We start from the raw sequence: 25,152 nt of genomic DNA on the forward strand, positions 1-25,152 counted from the left end.
ACCACTAGCTAGAAAGAATTTAAGTAACTACAAAATATAAGGTAAACAATCATTATATTTATAGAACTATCTAGATTTCTGAGAGCAGTGTTCTAAACAATGAAATTTATGGTGTTGATGATTATGATGCTATTATTATTATTATTATTATTATTGTTGTTGTTGTTGTTATTGTTATAATCACAGATCCACAACATATTCAATTTTTGACAAGTATTTGATACAAAATCAGCTATTGCTGAACACCCTGAACTCTCTCATTATTAATCTGACATGATTTTAAAAAATATATATTGAGAAAAAATCTTTATTTTTGTGAGCAAAAGTTTAGCATTTTCTGCTAATTTTTTCCAGTATTAATTTTGATCCCTGTATGGAAAGTTCTGGCAGAATGTAAATAATTAGTAGTGTTGTTGCTGTGGTCTTCATTACAGTGACTGGTTTGATGCAGCTCTCCATGCTACTCTATCCTGTGCAAGCTTTCTCATCTCCAAATAACTACTTCAACCTACATCTATCTGAATCTTCTTTGTGTATTCATCTCTTGGTCTCCCTCTGATTTTTGCCCTCCAATACAAAGTTGGTGACCTTTAATGCCTCAGAACATGTCCTACCAACTGATCCCTTCTTCTAGTTAAGTTGTGCTACAAATTCCTCTTCTCCCAAATTCTGTTCAGTACCTCCTCATTAGTTATGTGATCTACCCATCTAATCTTCAGCATTCTTCTGTAGCACCACATTTTGAAAGCTTCTATTGTCTTCTTGTACAAACTATTTATCATCCATGTTTCACTTCCATACATGGCTACAGTCCATACAAATAATTTCAGAAAAGCCTTCCTGACACTTAAATCTACACCCGATGTTAACTAATTTGTCTTCTTCAGAAACACTTTCCTTGCCATAGCCAGTTTACATTTTACGTCCTCTCTACTTAGACAATCATCAGTTATTTTGCTCCCCAAATAGCAAAACTCATTTACTACTTTAAGTGTCTCATTTCCTATTCTAATTCCCTCAGCATCACCTGATTTAATTTGACTACATTCCATTATCCTCATTGTGCTTTTGTTGATGTTCATCTTATGTCCTCCTTCCAAGACACTGTCCATTCCGTTCAGCTGCTCTTCCAGGTCCTTTGCTGTCTTTGACAGAATTACAATGTCATCGGTGAGCCTTAAAGTTTTCATTTCTTCTCCATGGATTTTAATTCCTACTCCAAATTTTTCTTTTGTTTCCTTTACTGCTTGCTCTATATGCAGATTGAATAACATCAGGGATAAGCTATAACCCTGTCTCACTCCCTTCCCAACCACTGCTTCCCTTCCATGCCCCTCAAGTCATATAACTGCCATCTGGTTTCTGTACAAATTGTAAACAGCCTCTTGCTCCTTCTATTTTATACCTGCCACCTTCAGAATTTGAAAGAGAGTATTCCAGTCAACATTGTCAAAAGCCTCCTCTAAGTCTACAAATGCTAGAAATGGAGGTTTGCCTCTCCTTAACCTATCTTCGAAGATAATTCATAGGGCAAGTATTGCCTCATGTCTTCAGACTTTTCTACGGAATCCAAACTGATCTTCCTCAAGGTCAGCTTCAACCAGTTTTCCCATTCATCTGTAAAGAATTCATGTTAGTACTTTGCAGCCATGGCTTATTAAACTGATAGTTCAGTAATTTTCACACCTGTCAACTCCTGCTTTCTTTGGGATTGGAATTATTATATTCTTCTTGAAGTCTGAGCGTTTTTCACGTGTCTCATACATCTTGTTCAATAGATAATACAGTTTTGTCAGGACTGGCTCTCCCAAGTTGTTGTTGTTGTGGTCTTCAGTCCTGAGACTGGTTTGATGCAGCTCTCCATGCTACTCTATCCTGTGCAAGCTTCTTCATCTCCCAGTACTTACTGCAACCTACATCCTTCTGAATCTGCTTAGTGTATTCATCTCTTGGTCTCCCTCTACGATTTTTACCTTCCACGCTGCCCTCCAATGCTAAATTTATGATCCCTTGATGCCTCAAAACATGTCCTACCAACCGATCCCTTCTTCTAGTCAAGTTGTGCCACAAACTTCTCTTCTCCCCAATCCTATTCAATACCTCCTCATTAGTTACGTGATCTACCCACCTTATATTCAGCATTCTTCTGTAGCACCACATTTCGAAAGCTTCTATTCTCTTCTTGTCCAAACTAGTTATCGTCCATGTTTCACTTCCATACATGGCTACACTCCATACAAATACTTTCAGAAACGACTTCCGGACACTTAAATCTATACTCAATGTTAATAAATTTCTCTTCTTCAGAAACGATTTCCTTGCCATTGCCAGTCTACATTTTATATCCTCTCTACTTCGGCCATCATCAGTTATTTTACTCCCTAAATAGAAAAACTCCTTTACTACTTTAAGTGTCTGATTTCCTAATCTAATTCCCTCAGCATCACCCGATTTAATTTGACTACATTCCATTATCCTCGTTTTGCTTTTGTTGATGTTCATCTTATATCCTCCTTTCAAGACACTGTCCATTCCGTTCAACTGCTCTTCCAAGTCCTTTGCTGTCTCTGACAGAATTACAATGTCATCAGCGAACCTCAAAGTTTTTATTTCTTCTCCATGAATTTTAATACCTACTCCAAATTTTTCTTTTGTTTCCTTTACTGCTTGCTCAATATACAGATTGAATAACATCGGGGAGAGGCTACAACCCTGTCTCATTCCTTTCCCAACCACTGCTTCCCTTTCATGCCCCTCAACTCTTATAACTGCCATCTGGTTTCTGTACAAATTGTAAATAGCCTTTCGCTCCCTGTATTTTACCCCTGCCACCTTCAGAATTTGAAAGAGAGTATTCCAGTTAACAATGTCAAAAGCTTCTCTAAGTCTACAAATGCTAGAAACGTAGGTTTGCCTTTTCTTAATCTTTCTTCTAAGATAAGTCGTCAGGTTAGTATTGCCTCACGTGTTCCAACATTTCTACGGAATCCAAACTGATCTGCCCCGAGGTCCGCTTCTACCAGTTTTTCAATTCGTCTGTAAAGAATTCGCTTTAGTATTTTGCAGCTGTGACTTATTAAACTGATAGTTCGGTAATTTTCATATCTGCCAACACCTGCTTTCTTTGGGATTGGAATTATTATATGCTTCTTGAAGTCTGAGGATATTTCGCCTGTCTCATACATCTTGCTCACCAGATGGTAGAGTTTTTTCATGACTGGCTCTCCCAAGGCCATCAGTAGTTCTAATGGAATGTTGTCTACTCCCGGGGCCTTGTTTCGACTCAGGTCTCTCAGTGCTCTGTCAAACTCTTCACGCAGTATCTTATCTCCCATTTCATCTTCATCTACATCCTCTTCCATTTCCATAATATTGTCCTCAAGTACATCGCCCTTGTATAAACCCTCTATATACTCCTTCCACCTTTCTACCTTCCCTTCTTTGCTTAGAACTGGGTTGCCATCTGAACTCTTGATATTCATACAAGTGGTTCTCTTCTCTCCAAAGCTCTCTTTAATTTTCCTGTAGGCAGTATCTATCTTACCCCTAGTGAGACAAGCCTCTACATCCTTACATTTGTCCTCTAGCCATCCCTGCTTAGCCATTTTGCACTGTCTGTCGATCTCATTTTTGAGATGTTTGTATTCCTTTTTGCCTGCTTCATTTACTGCATTTTTATATTCTCTCCTTTCATCAATTAAATTCAATATTTCTTCTGTTACCCAAGGATTTCTATTAGCTCTCGTCTTTTTACCTACTTGATCGTGTGCTGCCTTCACTACTTCATCCCTCAGAGCTACCCATTCTTCTTCTACTGTATTTCCTTCCCCCATTCCTGTCAATTGTTCCCTTATGCTCTCCCTGAAATTCTCTACAACCTCTGGTTCTTTCAGTTTATCCAGGTCCCATCTCCTTAAATTCCCACCTTTTTACAGTTTCTTCAGTTTCAATCTGCAGTTCATAACCAATAGATTGTGGTCAGAATCCACATCTGCCCCAGGAAATGTCTTACAATTTAAAACGTGGTTCCTAAATCTCTGTCTTACCATTATATAATCTATCTGATACCTTTTAGTATCTCCAGGATTCTTCCAGGTATACAACCTTCTTTTATGATTCTTGAACCAGGTGTTAGCTATGATTAAGTTATGCTCTGTGCAAAATTCTACAAGGCGGCTTCCTCTTTCATTTCTTCCCCCCAATCCATATTCACCTACTATGTTTCCTTCTCTCCCTTTTCCTACTGACGAATTCCAGTCACCCTTGACTATTAAATTTTCGTCTCCCTTCACTACCTGAATAATTTCTTTTATCTCGTCGTACATTTCATCAATTTCATCATCATCTGCAGAGCCTGTTGGCATATAAACTTGTACTACTGTAGTAGGCATGGGCTTTGTGTCTATCTTGGCCACTATAATGTGTTCACTATGCTGTTTGTAGTAGCTAACCCGCACTCCTATTTTTTTATTCATTATTAAACCTACTCCTGCATTACCCCTATTTGAATTTATATTTATAACCCTGTATTCCCCTGCCCAAAAGTCTTGTTCCTCCTGCCACCGAACTTCACTAATTCCCACTATATCTAACTTTAACCTATCCATTTCCCTTTTTAAATTTTCTAACCTACCTGCCCGATTAAGGGATCTGACATTCCACGCTCCGATCCGTAGAACGCCAGTTTTCTTTCTCCTGATAACGATGTCCTCTTGAGTAGTCCCCTCCTGGAGATCCGAATGGGGGACTATTTTACCTCCGGAATATTTTACCCAAGAGGACGCCATCATCATTTAACCATACAGTAAAACTACATACCCTCGGGAAAAATTACGGCTGTAATTGCTCCTTGCTTTCAGCTGTTCGCAGTACCAGCACAGCAAGGCCGTTTTGGTTAATGTTACAAGGCCAGATCAGTCAATCATCCAGACTGTTGCCCCTGCAACTACTGAAAAGGCTGCTGCCCCTCTTCAGGAACCACATGTTTGTCTGGCCTCTCAACAGATACCCCTCCATTGTGGTTGCACCTACGGTACGGCCATCTGTATTGCTGAGGCACGCAAGCCTCCCCACCAACGGCAAGGTCCATGGTTCATGGGGGGCTCTCCCAACGCTATCACTAATTCTAATGGAATGTTGTCTAATCTCAGGGCCTTGTTTCGACCTTGGTCTTTCAGTGCTCGGTCAAATTCTTCACACAGTATCATATCTCCTATTTCATCTTCATCTATGTCCTCTTCCATTTCCATAATATTGCCCTGAAATACATCACCCTTGTATAGACTCTCTATATACTCCTTCCACCTTTCTGCTTTCCCTTCTTTGCTTAGAACTGGTTTTCCATCTGAGCTCTTGATATTCATACAAGTGGTTCTCTTTTCTCCAAAAGTCTCCTTAATTTTCATGTAAGCAGTATTTACCTTACCCCTAGTGATATATGCCTCTACATCCTTACATTCGTCCTCTAGCCTTCCCTGCTTAGTCATTTTGCACTGTCTGTCAATCTCATTTTTGAGTCGTTTGTATGCCTTTTTGCCTGCTTCATTTACTGCATTTTTATATTCTCTCCTTTCATCAACTAAATTCAATATCTCTTCCGTTACCCAAGGATTTCTACTAGCCCTCATCTTTTTACCTACTTAATCCTCTGCTGCCTTCACTATTTCGTCTCTCAAAGCTACCCATTTTTCTCCTATTGTATTATTTCTTTCCCCCATTCTTGTAAATCGTTCTCTAATGCTCTCTCTGAAACTCTCTACAACCTCTGGTTCTTTCAGTTTATCCAGGTCCTATCTCCTTAAATTCCCACCTTTTTGCAGTCTCTTCAGTTTTAATCTACAGTTCATAACCAATAGATTGTGGTCAGAGTCCACATCTGCCCCTGGAAATGTCTTACAGTTCAAAACCTGGTTCCTAAATCTGTCCTGCAGTGTCTGCAGGCCTCTTCCACATACACAACATTCTTTCATGATTCTTAAACCAAGTATTATCTGTGATGAAGTTATTCTCGGTGCAAAATTCTACTATGTGGCTTCCTCTTTCATTCCTTACCCCCATTCCATATTCACCTACTACTTTTCCTTCTCTTCCTTTTCCTACTATCGGATTCCCATCCCCCATGACTTCAGATTTTTGTCTCCCTTCACTATCTGAGTAATTTCTTTTATCTCACTGTACATTTCGTCAACCTCTTCGTCATCTAAGGAGCTAGTTGGCATATACAACGTAAACTTGCACTACTATGTTAGGTGTGGGCTTCGTGTCTATCTTGGCTACAATAATGCATTAACTATGCTGTTCGTAGTAGCTTACCCGTGCTCCTATTTTTTTGTTCATCATTAAACCTACTCCTTCATTACCCCTATTTGATTTTGTGTTTATAACCCTGTATTCACCTGACCAGAGGTCTTGTTCCACATGCCACCGAACTTTACTAATTCCCACTATACCTAGCTTTAACCTATCCATTTCTCTTTTCAAATTTTGTAACCTACTTACCCGATTAAGAGATCTGACATTCCATGCTCTGATCTGTAGAACACCAGTTTTGTTTCTCCTGATAATGGTATCCTCCTGGGTAGTCCCCACCTGGAAATCCGAATGGGGGACTATTTTACCTCTGGAATGTTTTACCCAAGATGATGCCATCGCCATTTAACCGTACAGTAAAGCTACATACCCTCGGGAAAAATTACGGCTGTAATTGCTCCTTGCTTTCAGCTGTTCGCAGTACCAGCACAGCAAGGCCGTTTTGGTTAATGTTACAAGGCCAGATCAGTCAAACATCCCAACTGTTGCCCCTGCAACTACTGAAAAGGCTGCTGCCCCTCTTCAGGAACCACGCATTTGACTGGCCTCTCGACAGATACCCCTACATTGTGGTTGCACCTATGGTACGGCTATTTGTATCAATGAGGCATACAAACCTCCCCACCAACGGCAAGGTCCATGGTTCATGTGGAGGGCTATCACAGACATAAATATGACTGAAAACTTCACTAACTTTTGGACAAATCTTTTTTTGAGCAGGAGTTTTCGAGGTGTAGTACAGGAGCGCTTTCCATCCTTTATGCACACTTCAGGATTCATTCGGAAGCTAGTGAAGTTTTTTCAATCTTGCTTGTGTGCCTGTTGATGGCTTGTCTCCTGTAATGCTTGGTGAGTTGTTGCCTTTACTCATAGATTATTAATTAAGATATTTGTAGTTTATCATCCATGTCTCTAAGCCGCATGTCAAAATTGGCTTGGCTATCATTATACAGAAGTTCATTCATGCTTTTTTTTCTTGTTTTCCTAGACAGTGTTCTTTGGATTTTTCCACATATGACCTGGTACTTATTATTGAAGGTGTCATAATATTAGTGTAAAATGAGTAATTTGTTGAATAGATATCTGGAGGATGTTCATGAAAGGAACATATTACCTGACAGTTGATAATGGAGGTTAAAGTGTCCAGTATCCCTGGCCTGAGCTGTCCAGTAATCATAAACGTCATCCATTAATCATCTTAGTTGCCCAAGTCTGGTGCAGGAGCAGTTTACATCTTTGTCTGTCCAAGTACACTTTTTCCCTCTCACCTTGTTGCAATTCTGCTCCCCTTTCCTTCCAGATCCCATTTCACTTGAATGAGTCACCATTTAAGAGGCCAGTCTCTTAATCTCTTGCCTTCAGATTCCTTTCCAAGCCATTTTCTTGTTTGAACCACCCTCTTTATGTATTCAGACCATTGATTTTCTTATGCCTTTGTATAATGGTTGCTTCATTTGTGTTTCTTGATACATTTTTCACCCCTCACATTATTTTTTCTTGCTTTTGGAATGTTTACCTTGGGAATTTAATTTCAGCAGCTTGTAGTTTGACACTATCTTTATTGTTGTCGATAGAGGTTTCTAGAGCAGTTATAGTTTAAGGATTTTCTTGGCACTTAAGGGGATTTGGTGGTCCTGTAGGAAAATCCTTTGTGGTAAAAGTGAGCTGCTCCTTGACCTCTGTTAGTGGTTTTTGTGGAAGACTTGGTGTTGTGAGTTATGAGACTACTACAGAGTGGCAGCCAAATTACTATTCAAGTGAGGCTGTAGAATCTATGAAATTTGTGAACTAGCATCAGACTTTTGGAAAATTATCATTCACAGAATTCTGAAAATAGCAAGGGCAGATAAGGGTGACAATTACCACACAGTCAGCTTAAGAGCACATACATCCAGGTTGCTGACAAGAATAATATATAGAAGAATGGGAAAGAAAATGAAGGACCTGTTTGATGATGATCAGTTTGTCTTTAGGAAGGATAAAGGCAACAGAGAGGCAGTTCTGACATTTTGGTAGATAATGGAAACAAGACTGAAGAAAGATAAAGACACACTCATGGGAACTGTCGACCTAAGAAAAAGTGTTCAACAATGTAAAATGGTGCAAGAAGCTCACACTCCTGAGAAAAATAGGAGTAAGCTGTAGGAAAAGATGGGGTAATATGCAATATTGTATATGCATAAGAACCAAGAGGGAACAATGAAATTGGAAGACCAAGAACAAAGTGCTCAGATTAAAAGGGATGTAAGACAGAGATCCAATCTTTCACCCCTAGTGTTCAATTTATATATCAAAGAAGCAATGATGGAATTAAAAGAAAGTTTCACGAGAGGTATTAAAATTCAGAGGGGAAAAATATCAATGATAAGATTTGCTGGTGACATTGCTAGCCTCTGTGAATGTGGGAAAGAACTACAGGATCTGTTGAATGGAATGAACAGTCTAATGCATACAGAATATGCATTGAGAATGAATCAAAGAAAGACTAAAGTAACCAAAAGTAGCAGAAATGAGAATAGCAAGAAACTTGACAACAAAATTGATGATCATTAGGTAGTGGAAGTTAAGGAATTCTGCTACCTTGGAAGCAAAATAACTCATGACACATGAAACAAATAAGACATAAAAAACAAACTAGCAGAGGCAAAGTGGACTCTCCTGACCAAGAGACATCTCCTAGTATCAAACATAAGCCTTGATTTGAGGAAGAAATTTCTGAGAATGTACTTTTGGAGCACAGTATTATTTTGTAATGTAACATGGGCAGTGAGAAAGCCAGAACGGAAGAGAATTGTACTGTTCAAGACATGTTTCTACAGAAGAATGTTTAAAATTAGGCAGACTAATAAGGAACTGAGGAGGTTCTTTGCAGAATCATCAAAGAAAGGAATATATGGAAGACACTGCAAGAAGAAAGGACAGGATGAAAGGAAACATGTTAAGGCCTCAGGTAATAACCTACATCATGCTAGAGGGAGCGGTAGAGGGTAAAAACTGTAGGGAAAGATGGAAATTAGAATGCATCCAACAAATAATTGAGGATGCAAGTGTTACTGTGAGATGAAGAGGTGCTCAGGAGAGGAATTCATGGCAAGCTGCATCAAACAAGTCAGAATACTCTGGGAAGGCAGGGAAGGAGGGGGAACTACCAAGGAACTGAAAGTAGTCAACATTTCATAGCTTCTCTTCAGCCACGTCACTGTTCACATGTAATCCTTATTTACTGTATAGCACCTTGATGTTTTTTGTGTTGCTGCTTTTTAGGACAAATTGCTTTATTTGCTGGTTCAACATATTTAATTTCTGTTGCGTTACTTTTTCTGTGTCTCGCCACATGGTGTGCAAAGGCAGGTCATTGAATTTTGTATCAGATTTTTGTTTCACTCTCTTCATCATTTCATCCATCGCTGTGGTGAGCAGGAGTGGAGATAATGAGCTGCCCTTCTGCACTCATTTGCTGATGGTAAACTAATCACGATAGCCACCTCTTGTAGGAACATCATTCTATCATTGAACAAAATTACTATTTTTCTGACATTCCCATAATTTGTCCCGGCAAACTGTCAAATGCCTTCTGTAAATTTATGAAGACAAAGATGATATCTTGTCCTTTACTTCCAGTACCTTTTCATTATCATTCTAACAGCAAACCAATTTCTAAAACCATACCATTTTTCCCCAGCTGCAGTTCAGTGGTGGTTCTGGCTCCGTCCCAGGGCGGTTTTCGCCAAAGTCGCTCCACCACTGATAACTTGGTTTACCTGGAGTCTGCCATCTGAACGGCTTTTTCACAATGTTAACACATTATTGCTGTCTTTTTTTACCTTACAAAAGCCTTCGATACCATTTGGCGATTTCGCATCCTTGGTACACTGCACGTGTGACATCTCAGGGTCCCACTTCCAATTTTTATACAGAACTTTTTGTCGCTGCACACTTTCAGAGTTCGAGGCGGTGATTCATACAGTTTACACTGCGTCCAAGAGAATGGGGTCCCACGGGGCTCTGTACTGACTGTCCCACTCTTTTTAAGTGCCATTAATAGTCTCACAGCAGCAGTGGGGTCCTTAGTATCCCCTTCTTGTATGCTGGCAATTTTTGGATTTCCTTCTGCTCCTCTTCTATTGGTGTGGCTGAATGTCGGTTGCAGGGAGCCATACAAAAGGTACAGTCATGGGCCCTTGCTCACAGCTTGCAATTTTCAGCAACCATCATGCGCTTCTGTCATCATCATACTGTCCATCCACATATGGGTCTTTTCCTCGATGACCAACTACTTAATGTAGTGGAGATTTTCCAGTTTTTGGGACTGGTCTTCAACACCACTTAACTTGGCTACCCCATCTTTGTCAGCTTAAGGAAAAGTGCTGGCAGCATCATCAGTGTTGCCTTAGCCACACTGACTGGGGTGCTGATCACCTTACACTGCTGCAGCTGTAAAAGCCCTTGCGCAGTCCCATCTTGACTATGGGAGCCTGGTGTATGGTTCAGCAACACCCTGAGCATTACAGCTACTGGACCATATACGCCATTGTAGAGTTTGGCTTGTGATGGAAGCTTTCCGAATGAGCCCAGTGAACAGCCTTCTCATGGAAGCTGGATTTCATCTATTGCAGATCGGGTGACAACTGCTTTGGCATTATACTGCCCACATTCCTAGTTTCCCTCACTGTCCCAATTACCATCTCCTTTTCCCTCGCATGCCAATCCATCTCTTGAAATGGCAGCCCAGACCAGGGATTCCAATTGCAGTTAGTGTCCGGTCGCCACTTATTGCACTCAACACTTTCCCTCTACCACCTTTCCTGCTGGCCCACTAACGTACACCTCCATGGTCCATGCCTCAGCCACAGCTTTGTCTGGACCTATCTCAAGGCCCAAAATGCTCAGTTCCACCTGAGACCCTTGCACTGGCGATTTTTCTCTATTTTGAGCGAATTCCAGCACAATGGATGATGGTCATGTTGGCTTCTCTTACACTCATGCTGAACGTAATGAACAGTGCTCCTAGTTCGAGAGTGCAGTGTTTTCATTACACAGTTGGTAGTCATCTCTCGAGCTCTTGAGCATATCCACTCCTGTGCAGGTGTGTCCTTCATTATCTGTAGTGACTCTTAAGCAGCCTACAAGCCCATGACTACCGTATTTACTCGAATCTAAGCTGCATTCGAATCTAAGCCGCACCTGAACAATGAGACTCGAAATTCAGGAGGAGAGAAAAGTTTTAGGCCGCACTTCCAAATCGAAACAAAGTTGGTCCATTGTAATTTGAGACATAATTTAGGTCGAATGAATGATGATACAGCTACAGTAGTTTGGTTCGAGTTGTAAGCTTAGCAGTTAAGCTTTACCAGGTAGCCATTGCTATGCATCAGGCCCTCCGTCCATATTTATACTGGTACCTTTCCTTTTTTACGTGCTTCCTCTGGTTTGAATCAATTGCTTATTTTGCTTTGATGTGATAAGTGCCGTTTTCTTTGTTATAGGTGTTTACGTCACTCTAAGCTGAAAATGCAATACTGTACTTTGTCATGCATTGTTTGTCGCATTCTGATAGTGCGTGTTTACAGCTGTCGCCGCTCGCGGCATGGCTTGCTTTTGTGCGCCCTACCGCTGCTTAAAAAAAAAAAGAGAGAGAGAGAGAGAGGAATCGTCTCATTAGGGAAAGAATGGCAAGAGACTATTTGTTGTTACTTACACTGCTGCTTTCTGTGATAATGATCAAGAAGAACCAAATAATAGACTGCGTATGATAGAACATGTTCTGATTGAGTTAGGCGAAAATTTTTCTCCGTTTGAAAATCTTTGCGGCCGCTTCTTTAGTACATCAAATTCTGCACAGAAATTAGAGTCATCTTAGATTTAAAAATCTAGTCAGTTTCCGTGCTTCGTTTATGACTGTATCACTATTAGGCATAAGAATAATACGATAATAAACATGACACGATACATATATTCTTCCACGTTTGCTGTTTTCTCACTCTATTTTCGTAGTTTATTAGGCAGACAGGATTTAAATGAGATAGCAGCAAACACAAAAGAATACATGACAAAATGTTTATATTTGTGTTATTCTTATGGTGAAGAGAATACTGCATGCGATTCACATTTCATCAGGTTCCTATTAGCAACCATCTCTTCTCACCGGGTAGGAAAAAATTCAGAACGTAGAGTTGGCCATATTGACAAACATCCCAAACAGTCTTGCCAGTCGAATTTTCGTAGTACATTGAAATGCTACTACATTCGAAGATGAACAATACGGAATTTGTATTTACTTCATTGGATAATGTATGAAAATGCAGTGGTCGAAACTCGGGGCGGAGAAAAAAAAAGCTCGTCTTCCACCCCTTTTTTTTTTTTTATTTATTTATTTACTGACGCAGACATTTTGGCGCCAGTATTTATCTTTGTGCCTACAAAGCATGCCTGTGTAGCGCTACATATATTCGACGGCAGAAGTTAGTTGTGGCGGCACCTACCAACATTTTTCAGAACTTCCGCTTCCTTTGCACTCGATTCTAAGCCCTAGGCAGTTTTTTGGATTACAAAAACCGGGAAAAAAGTGCGGCTTAGTTTCGAGTAAATACGGTAGTGCTTCCCTCATCATCCTTTGGTGATGACTATCCAGGAGTCTCTTTTTGCTCTTGGAAACAGTGAACATTCAGTGTCCTTCATTTAGAACTCAGGACATGTCAGGATCCCAGGCAATGAACTTCCTGACAGGCCGACGAAACAGGTTACTGTTGAACCAAAACTGGAGATCGGCCCGCCGGAGACTGATCTCCAATCGGTCTTAAACTGTAAAGTTTTCGGGATCTGAGATACTGAATGGCGCACCGTCAGTACATAAAATAAATGATGTGTTATCAAGCAGACGTCAAATGTATAGCGGTCATCCATACAAACCACTTGCAGGGGCTCTATTGTCCTTTGCCAGCTCTGCATTGGGCATACTTGCCTGACTCATGGTCATCTCCTCTATTGTGAGGACCCACCTAGGTGTTGCTGTGGTTTCCACATGACTGTTGTCCACATCTTGTCGGATTGCCCAATTTTAGACACTCTGCAGCGGTCTTTTAACTTTCCTGCCACACTGCCAATGGTGTGAGACAATGCCTCAGAGGCCGATATAGTTTCACCTTTTATTCATGGGGGGGAGGGGGGTGGGGTTTAACACACAATCTGGGGTAGACATCTGGCCTTCTCTCCCAGACCTCCATTATCCTTTTATTTTAACCCTTCCTCACTCTTTCCTTGCTGTTTGTTCACCGTGGTGTTTGTTTTTTCCCTATCTGTATTCCTCTAGCCTTGTGTTTTAGGCTGAAGGTATTAGTGTGTTGCAGAGTAGCTGGCTCATCCTTTTTTGTTCTTGTTGTCAGCCAGCCCCAGCCATCTGCTATATTCTTTTAATACCTTCAACTACTTTTTTCCTTTTTCTCTGTATTGCTGATAATTCTTAGACAGTCATTCGTCTTCTGTGAGTTGATCCACTTATAGACTAAACAGTTCTGGACATATCAGTTAGCATTAACAGTTTAGTGAAATACTGTGTTGAAATATCATTTTACAGTGTTGACAAGAGACATCGTGCACGGTATACCAATCATGAGGTTATGCAATGGTTTATCAGAGTACTACTGGAGATTTTTTGATGCACAGTAACCCATGTTCTGCAAGCTTAAGCTCATGTACCCTGACGAGCTGAAAGAGCGCTTACCTGAAAAAATGAAAAACTGATGATCCAAAATCTCTGGTTCCAGTTCACTCAGAAACCACTGGCAGAACTCAAAATACCAAAGTTTGTCTGCATGGTTTAACTCATCCACAACAGTAAATTTGTATGAATACGTATAACTGATGTTTCAAGATGATGATCTCTTCATTCCAATTTCATCATTTTGTTTCGTGCTTTCCTTAGCTCGAGCAATGCTTTCTGGTGTTTGAACTCTTCAGATAGTTGTTGTTTTTATTTACTATGGAATCCATTTTGTGCCATTTTGCCACTGTTTTGCTTTGCAGATTTTGCTGGAAGTTTTGCCAAAATACTTCCAGTCTTACATTCTTGCACAAAAAGTTCTGCACATATCTTCCATGAATTGTGCTTTGCATAACAGTTGACCCTGAACAAGATCTGTTTTATGATTATCACCATTTTGTGTTGCATTCAGTCAGTCATTAACAATGTGTGCTCTTCTCATTCACTCAGGACAGAGCGTGTGGGACATGTGCATGCATAGACACATGACAGCAACTAAGTAGTGCATTGAAATCATGGTTTCCAGCATTTTCTGTGGTGGGCAATTCTCCTGTTCATTAACGAATGTCATTTCCACAACATTAATAGAAGTATTTTCCAGTCTAGTTCTATTTTGCTCTTCCTGTACTGTTAGGCAACCAGTTCAGCAACACAATAAACAGTAAAAATAAATATACTGCAGTTTTTGAATGAAAATTACATGATCTAAATAAAATAATTATATTATGATTTGATAAATTATTATATTCTCTCATCAATAATGACATATTCAGAACAGCTTGGTAGGTGTAGTTGTTATACTACTAGGCAATCATTTCAACAATACATATATGATAGACATACAGATCCATACTACACAATGACTGAATGAAAATAAGCTGTTGATCTCTGGACATGGCTTCCTATTCAAATAATTATCTACAAAGTTCACTGTGTGTAGTAAGAGTTTGTGGGATAACTGAGAAACACTCTGTATATTGAGTGTCTGGTGTTTGGTATTCTTAGTTGCCTGAATGGTTATCTAAAGTAGATTTGTAGGTATACATGAAATCCATGTTGTGTTATTTCTATCAGTGAATAGCCAGTGTCTAAATATAGAATTACCCTGGATATTGTTCCTGGTGACATTAATAAATGGGCATAAACAAAGTATGCTGCCTGACTGCTTTCAGCAGCCACATAAAAAAATAAACGTTGTTGAACATAAGTGGTTAAGAGCTACATAACACAATTTCTGTTTAATGTTCTGACTAACATGCTCAGCAAGAAATCTGGAACAGTCTGTTTTAGATGTTGGCTTACCCCATGTTCTCTTATTTTTGAGGTTACATCCTCCCTTGTGCTGTATATATTTCTTTTCCCTACATATTTTGGTGTTATCTAGTTACAGAAAAACTATCAGTAATCTCAGTGATAATTTACCATGTCACATTTGTGCGTTTGCATTAAAGATAATCTCAGCTCCGGCTGTCTAAAAAGGTATTATAATATAATAAAGAGGATATTTTCATTTGGGCACGTGACAGTGAGGTCTGTAGTGCATACTCAGAATAAAGGATCATTCATATATTTGTAAAGAACTGAAGTTATCATTGTATTGAAACATGTGGTGGCAGGTAAAGCTTTGTTCCAAGTCAGAAGACAGTTCTTTAAGGATAGTGATAGATATACCTAGTGTGACTCACTGCTTTCTATTAATTGACTGTTTTGCTTCATACGCCATAAAATTTGTCATTACCTAAAATATGTTGTGGTTTGCACAGTGAAATGCATAAAACAAATTGTAGAAAATTCTGGTTTGTGATGTTTTATCATTTAAATGTGTTGTTAAAGAAGTAATAGATTGTACATGTCGCGGAAAGTCCTCTATAGAATTCAAGTACACAAAATCTAATTTTTGCGTATACATAATATACTGGTCAGTAATTATTAACACTGTATCTGTATTGATATAATTCTAAAAGGGTGTAACAGTAACATGCTTACGTTCATTTCATAGAAGTCGGCTTAACAGCAGACTTATTAAATGCTTGTAATACTGTCCTTCAATTATGAGAAATCTTACCCTTTGAGCTGTCTGTAGCTCGTTTTCTGTATTTCATAATGGAAGAAATTGGTAAAAATGTTTGCTTTTGTGTACCATATGGTTCTTTTCTTTAATGACTAAATCTTTTCCTGCAATGGCTATTCTTTTCTATGACAGAGTTCTCTATTTCCTTCTAGGCAATAGTCTGCGCTGTTCTGCTTTAGTTCTTGGAATAATTAATTTTGGGCTTATCATTCAACTGTTATTATTTTTAAATATCATCTCTCAACATGGAAAAAGTACTTACAATATGAATGCAGTAGCTCATGTATGTGTGTCGTGACCACTCCACACAATTTATGTTTTTCACGGAAAGGTTTGTTAATTCGCTTTGTTACCCATCTCTTCTCTGTTGCTGTGCTGGTAACAAATTTTAGTGTATCTCCATAGAAACAGCTGACAAAGATATAGAGGACTTTATCTAGAAATGTATTTGTATTTATAACTGACATTTAATGCATTTTAAACATCCCGTACATTGATGTATTCTACAGACTATTAGTAATTACTGTAACTGATTTCCTCATTAATAATTGAATTATCATGTTATCTGTTATCGATAATAGATTATCATGGCATAATAAATCATTTCAAACAAGATAAAGTTTAACATTTTTGGTGATGTGATAAGTATATAAATATCAGTTGTCCTTAAAAGTAATATTGATGGGGGAAGTTTGGCTTATATTAACTTGCAAAAGTTAAATAATACATTTGTGCCATGTTATTGGTACTAATTTAGGAATCAACATAAATTATTTATCTCATCTCATCTTATCTGACAGATAACACCATTATGTTTATAGAATTTTTTTTCCATTTTTGACCTTTATAGCCGATAAAAATTGTTAACGAGCCAAAGCAGTCTTAGAAAATGAACATATGGATTGCAGTTTGTGTATTTGTAAAATATTTTAACAGGTACTTTTTCAGTGTCAGTGATAAAATTAGCCAGACAGTTCCGCAGAAAGCAAAACAGTTCATGTAAAAAGCAATAGATATTTTTGTTCAATAACATTTCTTATGCACCTCCATCTGAACCATGGGAAAAATGATATAGTCTCTAAAATGCAAAAGTTTAAATGAATGTATATAATACCTTCTGTCTACAGTTGCCAAGAATAAAGTTATTTTAAATTATGCATTTTGGTTTTCTATATGTTATGGAGCCATCTTCAGGTGCTTTGACTCTTGCAGTACCTACCACATAGAATCATTCATCTAGGTGCCACAAGGGCCAAAGCATTGAAGACTGTTCCGCAGGATCCAAAATATGATGCTGCATAATTTAATATAAACCTTTTATGTTCAGTAAAAGGACCCTTCTGGAATAAAAACTGTTGCTGAGAGAATATCACATTTTCATTTGTGTTCAACAATTCTCATCTGAAACATATACTTTAGTGGAATTGCAAGGTCTCCGATGTACTTGTCAGCTTCCTAAACTTAGAAGTTGTACGTCAAATGTATCAGATTATTTTTCATGACCATTCAATATTGGTAATAGGTTTAACATCAGAAGAGGCACCAATGTTAGCACTGAATAGGGGATCATGGAGGAACTGTATAAGGGGGGCTATGCTCCAGACTGAACGCTGAAAGGCATAATCAGTCTTAAATGATGATGATGATGATGATGATTCAATATTGTGTGTGCAGTTTTAACTGATTTCTAATTTATACCTGCCACAACACATTCCGTGCTTGTGTATTTTCTTTGTTCTGCAGTCCATGTTGGACATGAGTCTATAATGTAACTTTTCTCCATTTATCTCTGTTTTCAGCTCTCTGTTACTGTTATCAGATCACTGTTCTCTTTTGTTAAAGTTTCTTACACATACCCTAACAGTTATTACCCAGGACTTTGTCAAGTTTATCTTTCTTGTCCAAGTTTTGCCTTGACTGATTTCTTTATTGGCCTTGTTTTTGAAAGTCTTTCTACGTGATCTGCCTGTCTAAGGTTTACTGCCTAGTTCCTGGTTCTTCTTAAAGCTGTTCTTTCTTTGCCTTAGTTCTCATTTATATTTCTCAAATTGCTTTTCTCTCATACATGCAGTTGTTTTCCGTATATGTTATCCCAATATTTTGACACACAAAATACCATCACCAGTCAACACAGTTACTTTTATTTTTTATATGCAACTCAATGCCCATGACTCAAAGACTTGTTGGAAATGAATAAGTTTGGTTACCTGTAGCCATGTTCCTTTCACCATAAAATTATCATTTCTCTCCAGCACTTAAAACTATTTCATTTACTGATTCACCCTTTCTGGTGTTGTGGATCCTACCCAATCAGTCCCCAAGATTTCCTGAAAATATCATGTGTTTTGTTTCACGTTTCAATTTTAGAAGCTGTTTTTCTTGTTAAAATGATAAAACTACTCTTTAGCAATGTTAAAATGTATAAATTTTAAATACAGCAGTCAAGATTGGATACTAACACAGAGTGTTAAAGATGTAGTATGTGAAGTTCTTAAAGCTTGAAAAAATCTGGTTTCTGTTGACACACACATGGATTAAAAAGCAGAAAGGGACAGGTTTTTCAGTTTTTGTGAAACCTCATTATATAAATCACTATCGATCCTGTGCTGGAATATCAATACTATGAAATGATGGTCATGTCACTAAGGCCAAGCAATTCATCAGAGATAAAGCTATAATAATGAGTTAAGGAGAAGAGAGAGCGGGAATGCCAGTTAGTAGAATCGTAATTCCTATCTAATAATTCATATTGCAAAATTATATTACTTGTCATTCAAGTTACATGTGTGTTGCTCATTTTTTAGTACTGGCATATAAAAGTCACATTGTGACAAAATGGTATGTGCTAAATGGAGGAAACCGAAGGTCAAATCTACATAAACATCTGTACTCTGCAGATCACCGTGAAGTGCTTGGCAGAGGGCACATGCCATTGTGCCAGTTATTAGGCTTTTTTCTAGTTCCTTTCACATATGGAGCATGAGAAGAATGATTGTATATATGCCTCTGTATGTGCTGTAATTAGTTTGGCCTTGTCTTTGCGATAGCTATGGGAGTGATAGTAGTAGGTTATAATACATTCCCAGATTAATCACTTAAAGTTGCTCCAGAAACTTTCTAAGCAGGGTTTTCATGACACTGACCCATGGATCAGGGTTTTCAAGCCTGTCTTGCATTCCCCACTGAACACTTCTTCTGCCACCAACAACACTCTTTCATTATACTGTCCATCACCAACAGGAACAAGGTTGGTGACAAAATACATCTTTGCATCAGCTCAGCATTTGTTTGCATAGGTTCAATAAATTTCCCATTGTGCAGTACCCTACATTTGTATCCCTCATGCATTGCTTTAACAATATTGATAATCTTTGATGGCATTCCATTTTCTTCTTCAATTAAGGGAATCAAATGCCTTTTCAAAATAAATAAACATAAGGTAGAATGTGTTCTGCCATTCTGCACTCTGCTCAAGTATTATACATAGTATTGATGAGATTGACACAACTTTGATGTCTCTGACTCCAGCTTGATCTTTCTTAGCCATGCATCCACAGAGTCCTTAAAATGATTTAGCATTAATCTGCATAGTACTTTACTTGGTACAGAGAGGAGGGTGATGGCTCGCCAGTTATTACAACTGGTAGCATCCTCTTTCCTTGGCAAATTAATTATCAGTCCGTCTTTCCAATCCTTTGGTAGTTTCTCAAAGGATGCAGTACGGTCACAGGGGTGTCAGGTGCAATATTATCCTTTCCTGGATCCTTCCCATTCTTTATGTGTTTGAGGGTTATTTTGATTTCAGTATTTCAACATGGTTTGTTTACATTGTCTCTTATTGACATCTGATACCTTTCATTGTTTCACCCATTCTTCGGATTGCTTCATGTTAGGCACTGTAGAAAGACGTCTCCATCTTTTAAATTGGTCTCCTGCTGTCAACAATCGACACTCCTTGCGTTTCCCAGATCTGTTCGTGTCCAAGACTTTTTTAACATTATAGTGATTTTGTATAGTTCTTTAGTGTCTCCCATTGCTGTGGCTGTCTCTGCCCTCATAGATTGTTCATCATCCATTTTATATCATTCCTCACACTTCTCTTAATAGAGTCACTAGCTCTGTACTCAGCTTGTATCAGAGTTTTCTTTTTTGTTCTTTTACTCATATTTAATTTGCCGTAATGTCTTTTCTACAGTTTATCAAATTCCGTGTACTCTCAGACATTGAATCTTTCTCCAGATGGTTTTTAAAGTCAAGGATCTGTCCACCCACATTGCAGTAGATGTCCTTAACCTGAGTCCATGTGTCATCAACATTATTTTCATCATTTTCCTGTGCTGCATGGAACAACACACAGCTGTTTCTTAGCTCAATATGGAATTATTCTTAATTTGCTGTTACTGTGTTCTGAATTTTCGCACATATATATTTTGTTCCATTATTTAAAGTCTGTATTTGTAGCCATGATTTTCAGTTTATATTTGTGACAATAAGGTGGTGATCACTGCCAACATTGGCTCTACCTTTACTTCTGACATCCATCAGTGATCTAAATTTTTCACTCAGTGCTACAAGATCAATTTGATTTTCCATTCTATGGTCAGGGGATACCCATGTAACCTTATGGCAATTTTTGTGTGGAAGTACTGTACCTCCGATCATCAAATTGTGGCTGACACAGAAGTTTGAAAGCATATCAACATTTTCATTCATTTCTCCAATGCCATGGACTCCCATCATATGCTTTAAGCCTTCATTGTTGTTTCTAACTTTTGCATTTAGATCTCCCAGAATAGTCAAGATATCTCTTGCTGGTCCTTTAATGATGTTTTGTTAAGAAGTGGTAAAACTATATATGTACATAAAAAAAAATTTTTCAGCATCTGAGGTTTCCACAGCAGTGTAGCATTAGATAATTGTGATATTACAAAGTCTGGTCTTATTAAAGCATGCCATTAGTAATCTTTCTGGAACTGGTTTCCATCTCATAAGGTTCATTTGCTCCTTTGGTTAACAAAAGTCTAACCCCGTTTCTGTGCTCTGTATACTCTCCAGCAGGTGGAGGGTATAAAAAGGTATATCCATCTTGTGTTTGGATTCCTCCAAAAGCTAGCCATCTCACTTCACTAAGACCAGCCCAATCTATACTTCATCTCCATTGTAATTGGTACCTTCTTTCTGATTTGACATTCCAGAAACCTATTTTTGTTGTCTTTTTCATACCATAAGTCTTCAATTTTGAGCCTGTCCAGCTGTGTTTTACTGTTGTTTCTTTAATCATGTCTTTACAGTGAGTGGCCTACAGTTCCTTAGTCAAGTGGTGAGGCAGCCACCTCAGAACCTCCACTTTCTCAGTTTTCTTTTAAGAGTTTATTTCTCTAGCTGGCTTCCCTATGCCTAAGAGCCCCCCCCTCCCCCCCCCCCCCCCTACACACACCCCACGCCCACACACACACACACCTTGTTTGTGATTTGAGATGACAGGAAAAGGACAGATTAAGGACAGGTTGAGGATAGAAGAAGAATACTAAAGGGCCATTGTAGGATACACTTCATCTGGCTCCTCCCTTTTGGGTGGCCCTGCTGGAAGCAAACCTACTGACAGTATTGCCCTCTGGATCTATAGTGCATAAACCACCTCACTGCACGGACAGTGCTACTTTAAGGCAGTGTCCCCTAAGCAGGGATTTATGGTCGATTAGGGTTAAAAGAAGGCTCAAATCCAGTGTAGAATCTGATATGGATTCCATTGTGTCCTGGAACTTAGTTCATTTGAAGCCATCATCATCACCATCACCACCACGACGACCACCACCACCACCACCACCACCACCACCACCACCACCACCTTTGCAGTGGTGTGGGAAATATGAAAATTGTGTGCAATGTTTGCTTTTGCTTTGTTACTCTGTTTCATTCCCTGTCTCACCTACGAGTGTCTGAACACTTAACTTTGGTACCACTAAAAGCCTTTACATATGACCAGATATCTTTAGGTTTTGTGAGAGATCCTTCAATGGTGTTGTGCTAAGTTAGTCATTTGAGGTTTCATGCATTGCCCTCATGACGTCCAAACACGTTTCATTGAGACTCCTCCTATCTACCGCACGACAGCAGGTTCGAATTCTGCCTCGGGCATGGATGTGTGTGATGTTCTTAGGTTAGTTAGCTTTAAGTAGTTCTAAGTTCTAGGGGACTGATGACCTCAGAAGTTAAGTCCCATAGTGCTCAGAGAGTCTCCCTATCTATTGCCGTAGGCTTTCTTGCACATGTTATGTAGTAGCCTCTGGTTCTTTAGTTTCTATACAGTTGGCTATACACCTTGGTGGGTTCCTCCCATCATACTGTTCTACTAAGTATGAAGTGCATTGCCCATAAATCTCCTAAACCTGAGCCATAGCTCTTTTACTTGCTCCTCTTCAGATATAAATGTCTTGAGTTCCTTTTACAGATATGACACTACTGCCTTTTTATCTAGTTTACTGAACATATAAATTCTTCTATTATTTTAGCTGCCTTTTGTACGTTGGTAGTCATTGTCTCTATAATTGCCACCATTATTCTCAAATTCTGTTATTATCAGTTCTGTTCAGAGGTTTCATACACACAGCACATCTAAATTGCCAGAGCACTAATCAATACTTTGAATGCTCTGCACCCTCCTTCCATCAGCTCTTCAGGAACTTCATCCAATTGCTCCTCTAGCCTTTCAGTGTAAAAGTATGGTGATGAAAAGTTCTGGCATAATGTAAATAATTTAGGAGTAAATAATAGAGGTGTTGAGTTTTTGACAGACACACAAAAAACACTGAGAACTTGATAGTTTTTGGATGAATCCATTTTCAAGGCAGAGCGCGCACACACACACACACACACACACACACACACACACCAGCTATACAACTACACTGTGTATTCAGGTGACACATTCTAACAGCACGGGATATATGCAACTACACTGTGTATTCAGGTGACAAATTCTAACTGCACAGGGGGAAGGGGGGGGGGGGGGGGAGTCAGTGAGAGTGTGAGTGTGTACTCTTGCTCAAAAAGGGATTTGTCTGAAAGGTAGCAGGTTTACAGTCTTGTTCAAGTGCCTATGGATGACTCAATGCCTTTATTAACACACCGACTAATATTTTCATTCATTCTCATTCTCCTGGTGCTCAAACCTAAAATTTTGTTCTTAATTTGTCTGTCGGCCTTACTTTATTGTCCTAATTTCAGCATTTGGTTAGTAGACACTCTTCTTTTGGTCCACGAAGTGTCTCATTGTGGATTGATGCACCATGGACATTGTAGTTGTTTATGTGGCTTGTAGTTATTTTTAATATTCTGTATTTCATTTTATTTTTGATAGGGGTATCTGAAAAGCTTGGGTATGGCCAGGACAGCTGAAGTTAAGAGGGATGCTCGCATTGGTGAAGCTGAAGCAAGGAGAGATGCCCAAATTAAAGAAGCTATTGCTGAAGAAGAACGTATGGCTGCCAGGTTAGTTTTTTAAGCAATTGTTGTAAATGTTTCTGGAAATAATGTATTATTGTATGACAAAAGAAATCCAATATATTTAATCTAATATGTATTACAGATTTCTGAATGATACAGAAATTGCAAAAGCACAGAGAGATTTTGAGCTCAAAAAAGCAGCATACGATGTTGAAGTCCAAACAAAGGTAAAGGTCTATTACATATTATTTTACGTTTAAGATCACAGCTATGTTGATTTACTCTTCACAAATTAGCTTCCTGTAGTTCATGGCATGTCATAGTGGAATGTGAATCTCAACTGATACTGTTTATAGTATTTTTCACAAACTTTGTGATGTGTGGCTGAAAAAATGAAATGAATCAATGTTTTTTACAAGACAGTCACTGTATTCCCCTACAGCAATATGTGTAGTGTGTGTTTTAACTTAACTTTTAAATTGTACTGTTTCTTATGTATTTCTGACTTATACCTAGTCCCCTCGTTTGATCCAGGATTCTTGTCTCCTCCAAGTTACTTCTGCTATCTTTCCATATCTCATGAATTTTTCTCCCTTACTCCTCAAGAGAGATTAGCTGTAATTCCAAGCTCAGATGATTGATGCTCACTATGCCCATTATGCTTCAATAAAGCATCCTTCAGTCCATCAGTTGTTCGAAGTAGTTAGCACCAAAGACTTCCAGACATTTCTGTCCGGGTGCAGGTTTGGAGTGCAGTGTAATAGAGTAGAACTTGAAAAAGGTTTAGTTTAGTAAAAATACTTAATCAGTATAAAAACCAGTTTAGGCAAACAGCCTAAAAGTGACATTTACTACACTACATGAAGTGTTCATGTGGTGATATCTGAAGATAAGTGTAAAATACAATGAAAGCACACAAAAAGCCATTTCCGTATGTGATAGAACACTGAAAAAATGCACACACTAATTCTGGTATTGGAGAGCACTGCCCAACTTGCTGTCACAAAGAAATACCAAACATTGAACACTTTATTTAGCACCAGAGGATGGAATAATAATCAGTTTCTATAATAAATTGTCATACATAACAAAGATGGCATTAGCCACACTGTCATCCTGTTCATAAGTACTCTTTGTTACTTCTTCTTCCTCTTGTTCCAAGTAAGATGAAGCAGTGGTGATGAGACACTAGAGTCATATTGGGGAGAACAGCAGTTCAAATTCCTGCATAACTACCCAGATTTCCATTTTTTGTGATTTTCCTAAATCAGTTAAGGGGTTAAGGGGAATGTCAGGTTGGTTACTTTTTACTTTGAAAGGACACAGCTGATTGCCCCCCCCCCCCCCCCCCCCCCCCAAAAAAAATCCCTCCTTGGCCAGAGCTTGTGCTTAGTCTCTAATGACTTCATTGTTGATGAGAGATTAAACCCTAGTCTTCCTTCATTTCTTCTTACACTTGTAAATTTCTAGTTTGTCTCATAAACTAAGAGCATACCCCTTGTGTATTTATGGAGAAGGCACATGCTGTCCCCAATGCAGCCTACAATGTGCCCACTCTTGGCTAAAT

General features: G+C 38.8%; 1 protein-coding gene across 1 annotated transcript in view; it reads left to right on the forward strand.

Moving 5' to 3' along the window:
• The window catches only part of LOC126412958 (flotillin-1), a 139,633-nt gene that overhangs the window by 67,068 nt on the left and 47,413 nt on the right, over positions 1-25,152 (forward strand). Inside the window, exons 6-7 of the mRNA XM_050082853.1 lie at positions 23,500-23,630; positions 23,728-23,812. Coding sequence (XP_049938810.1) covers positions 23,500-23,630; positions 23,728-23,812 — 216 coding nt within the window. The remainder of the gene's footprint in view (positions 1-23,499; positions 23,631-23,727; positions 23,813-25,152) is intronic.

The sequence above is a fragment of the Schistocerca serialis genome, chromosome 1 (genome assembly GCF_023864345.2).
Source record: "Schistocerca serialis cubense isolate TAMUIC-IGC-003099 chromosome 1, iqSchSeri2.2, whole genome shotgun sequence".
NCBI classification, from domain to species: Eukaryota; Metazoa; Arthropoda; class Insecta; order Orthoptera; family Acrididae; genus Schistocerca; species Schistocerca serialis.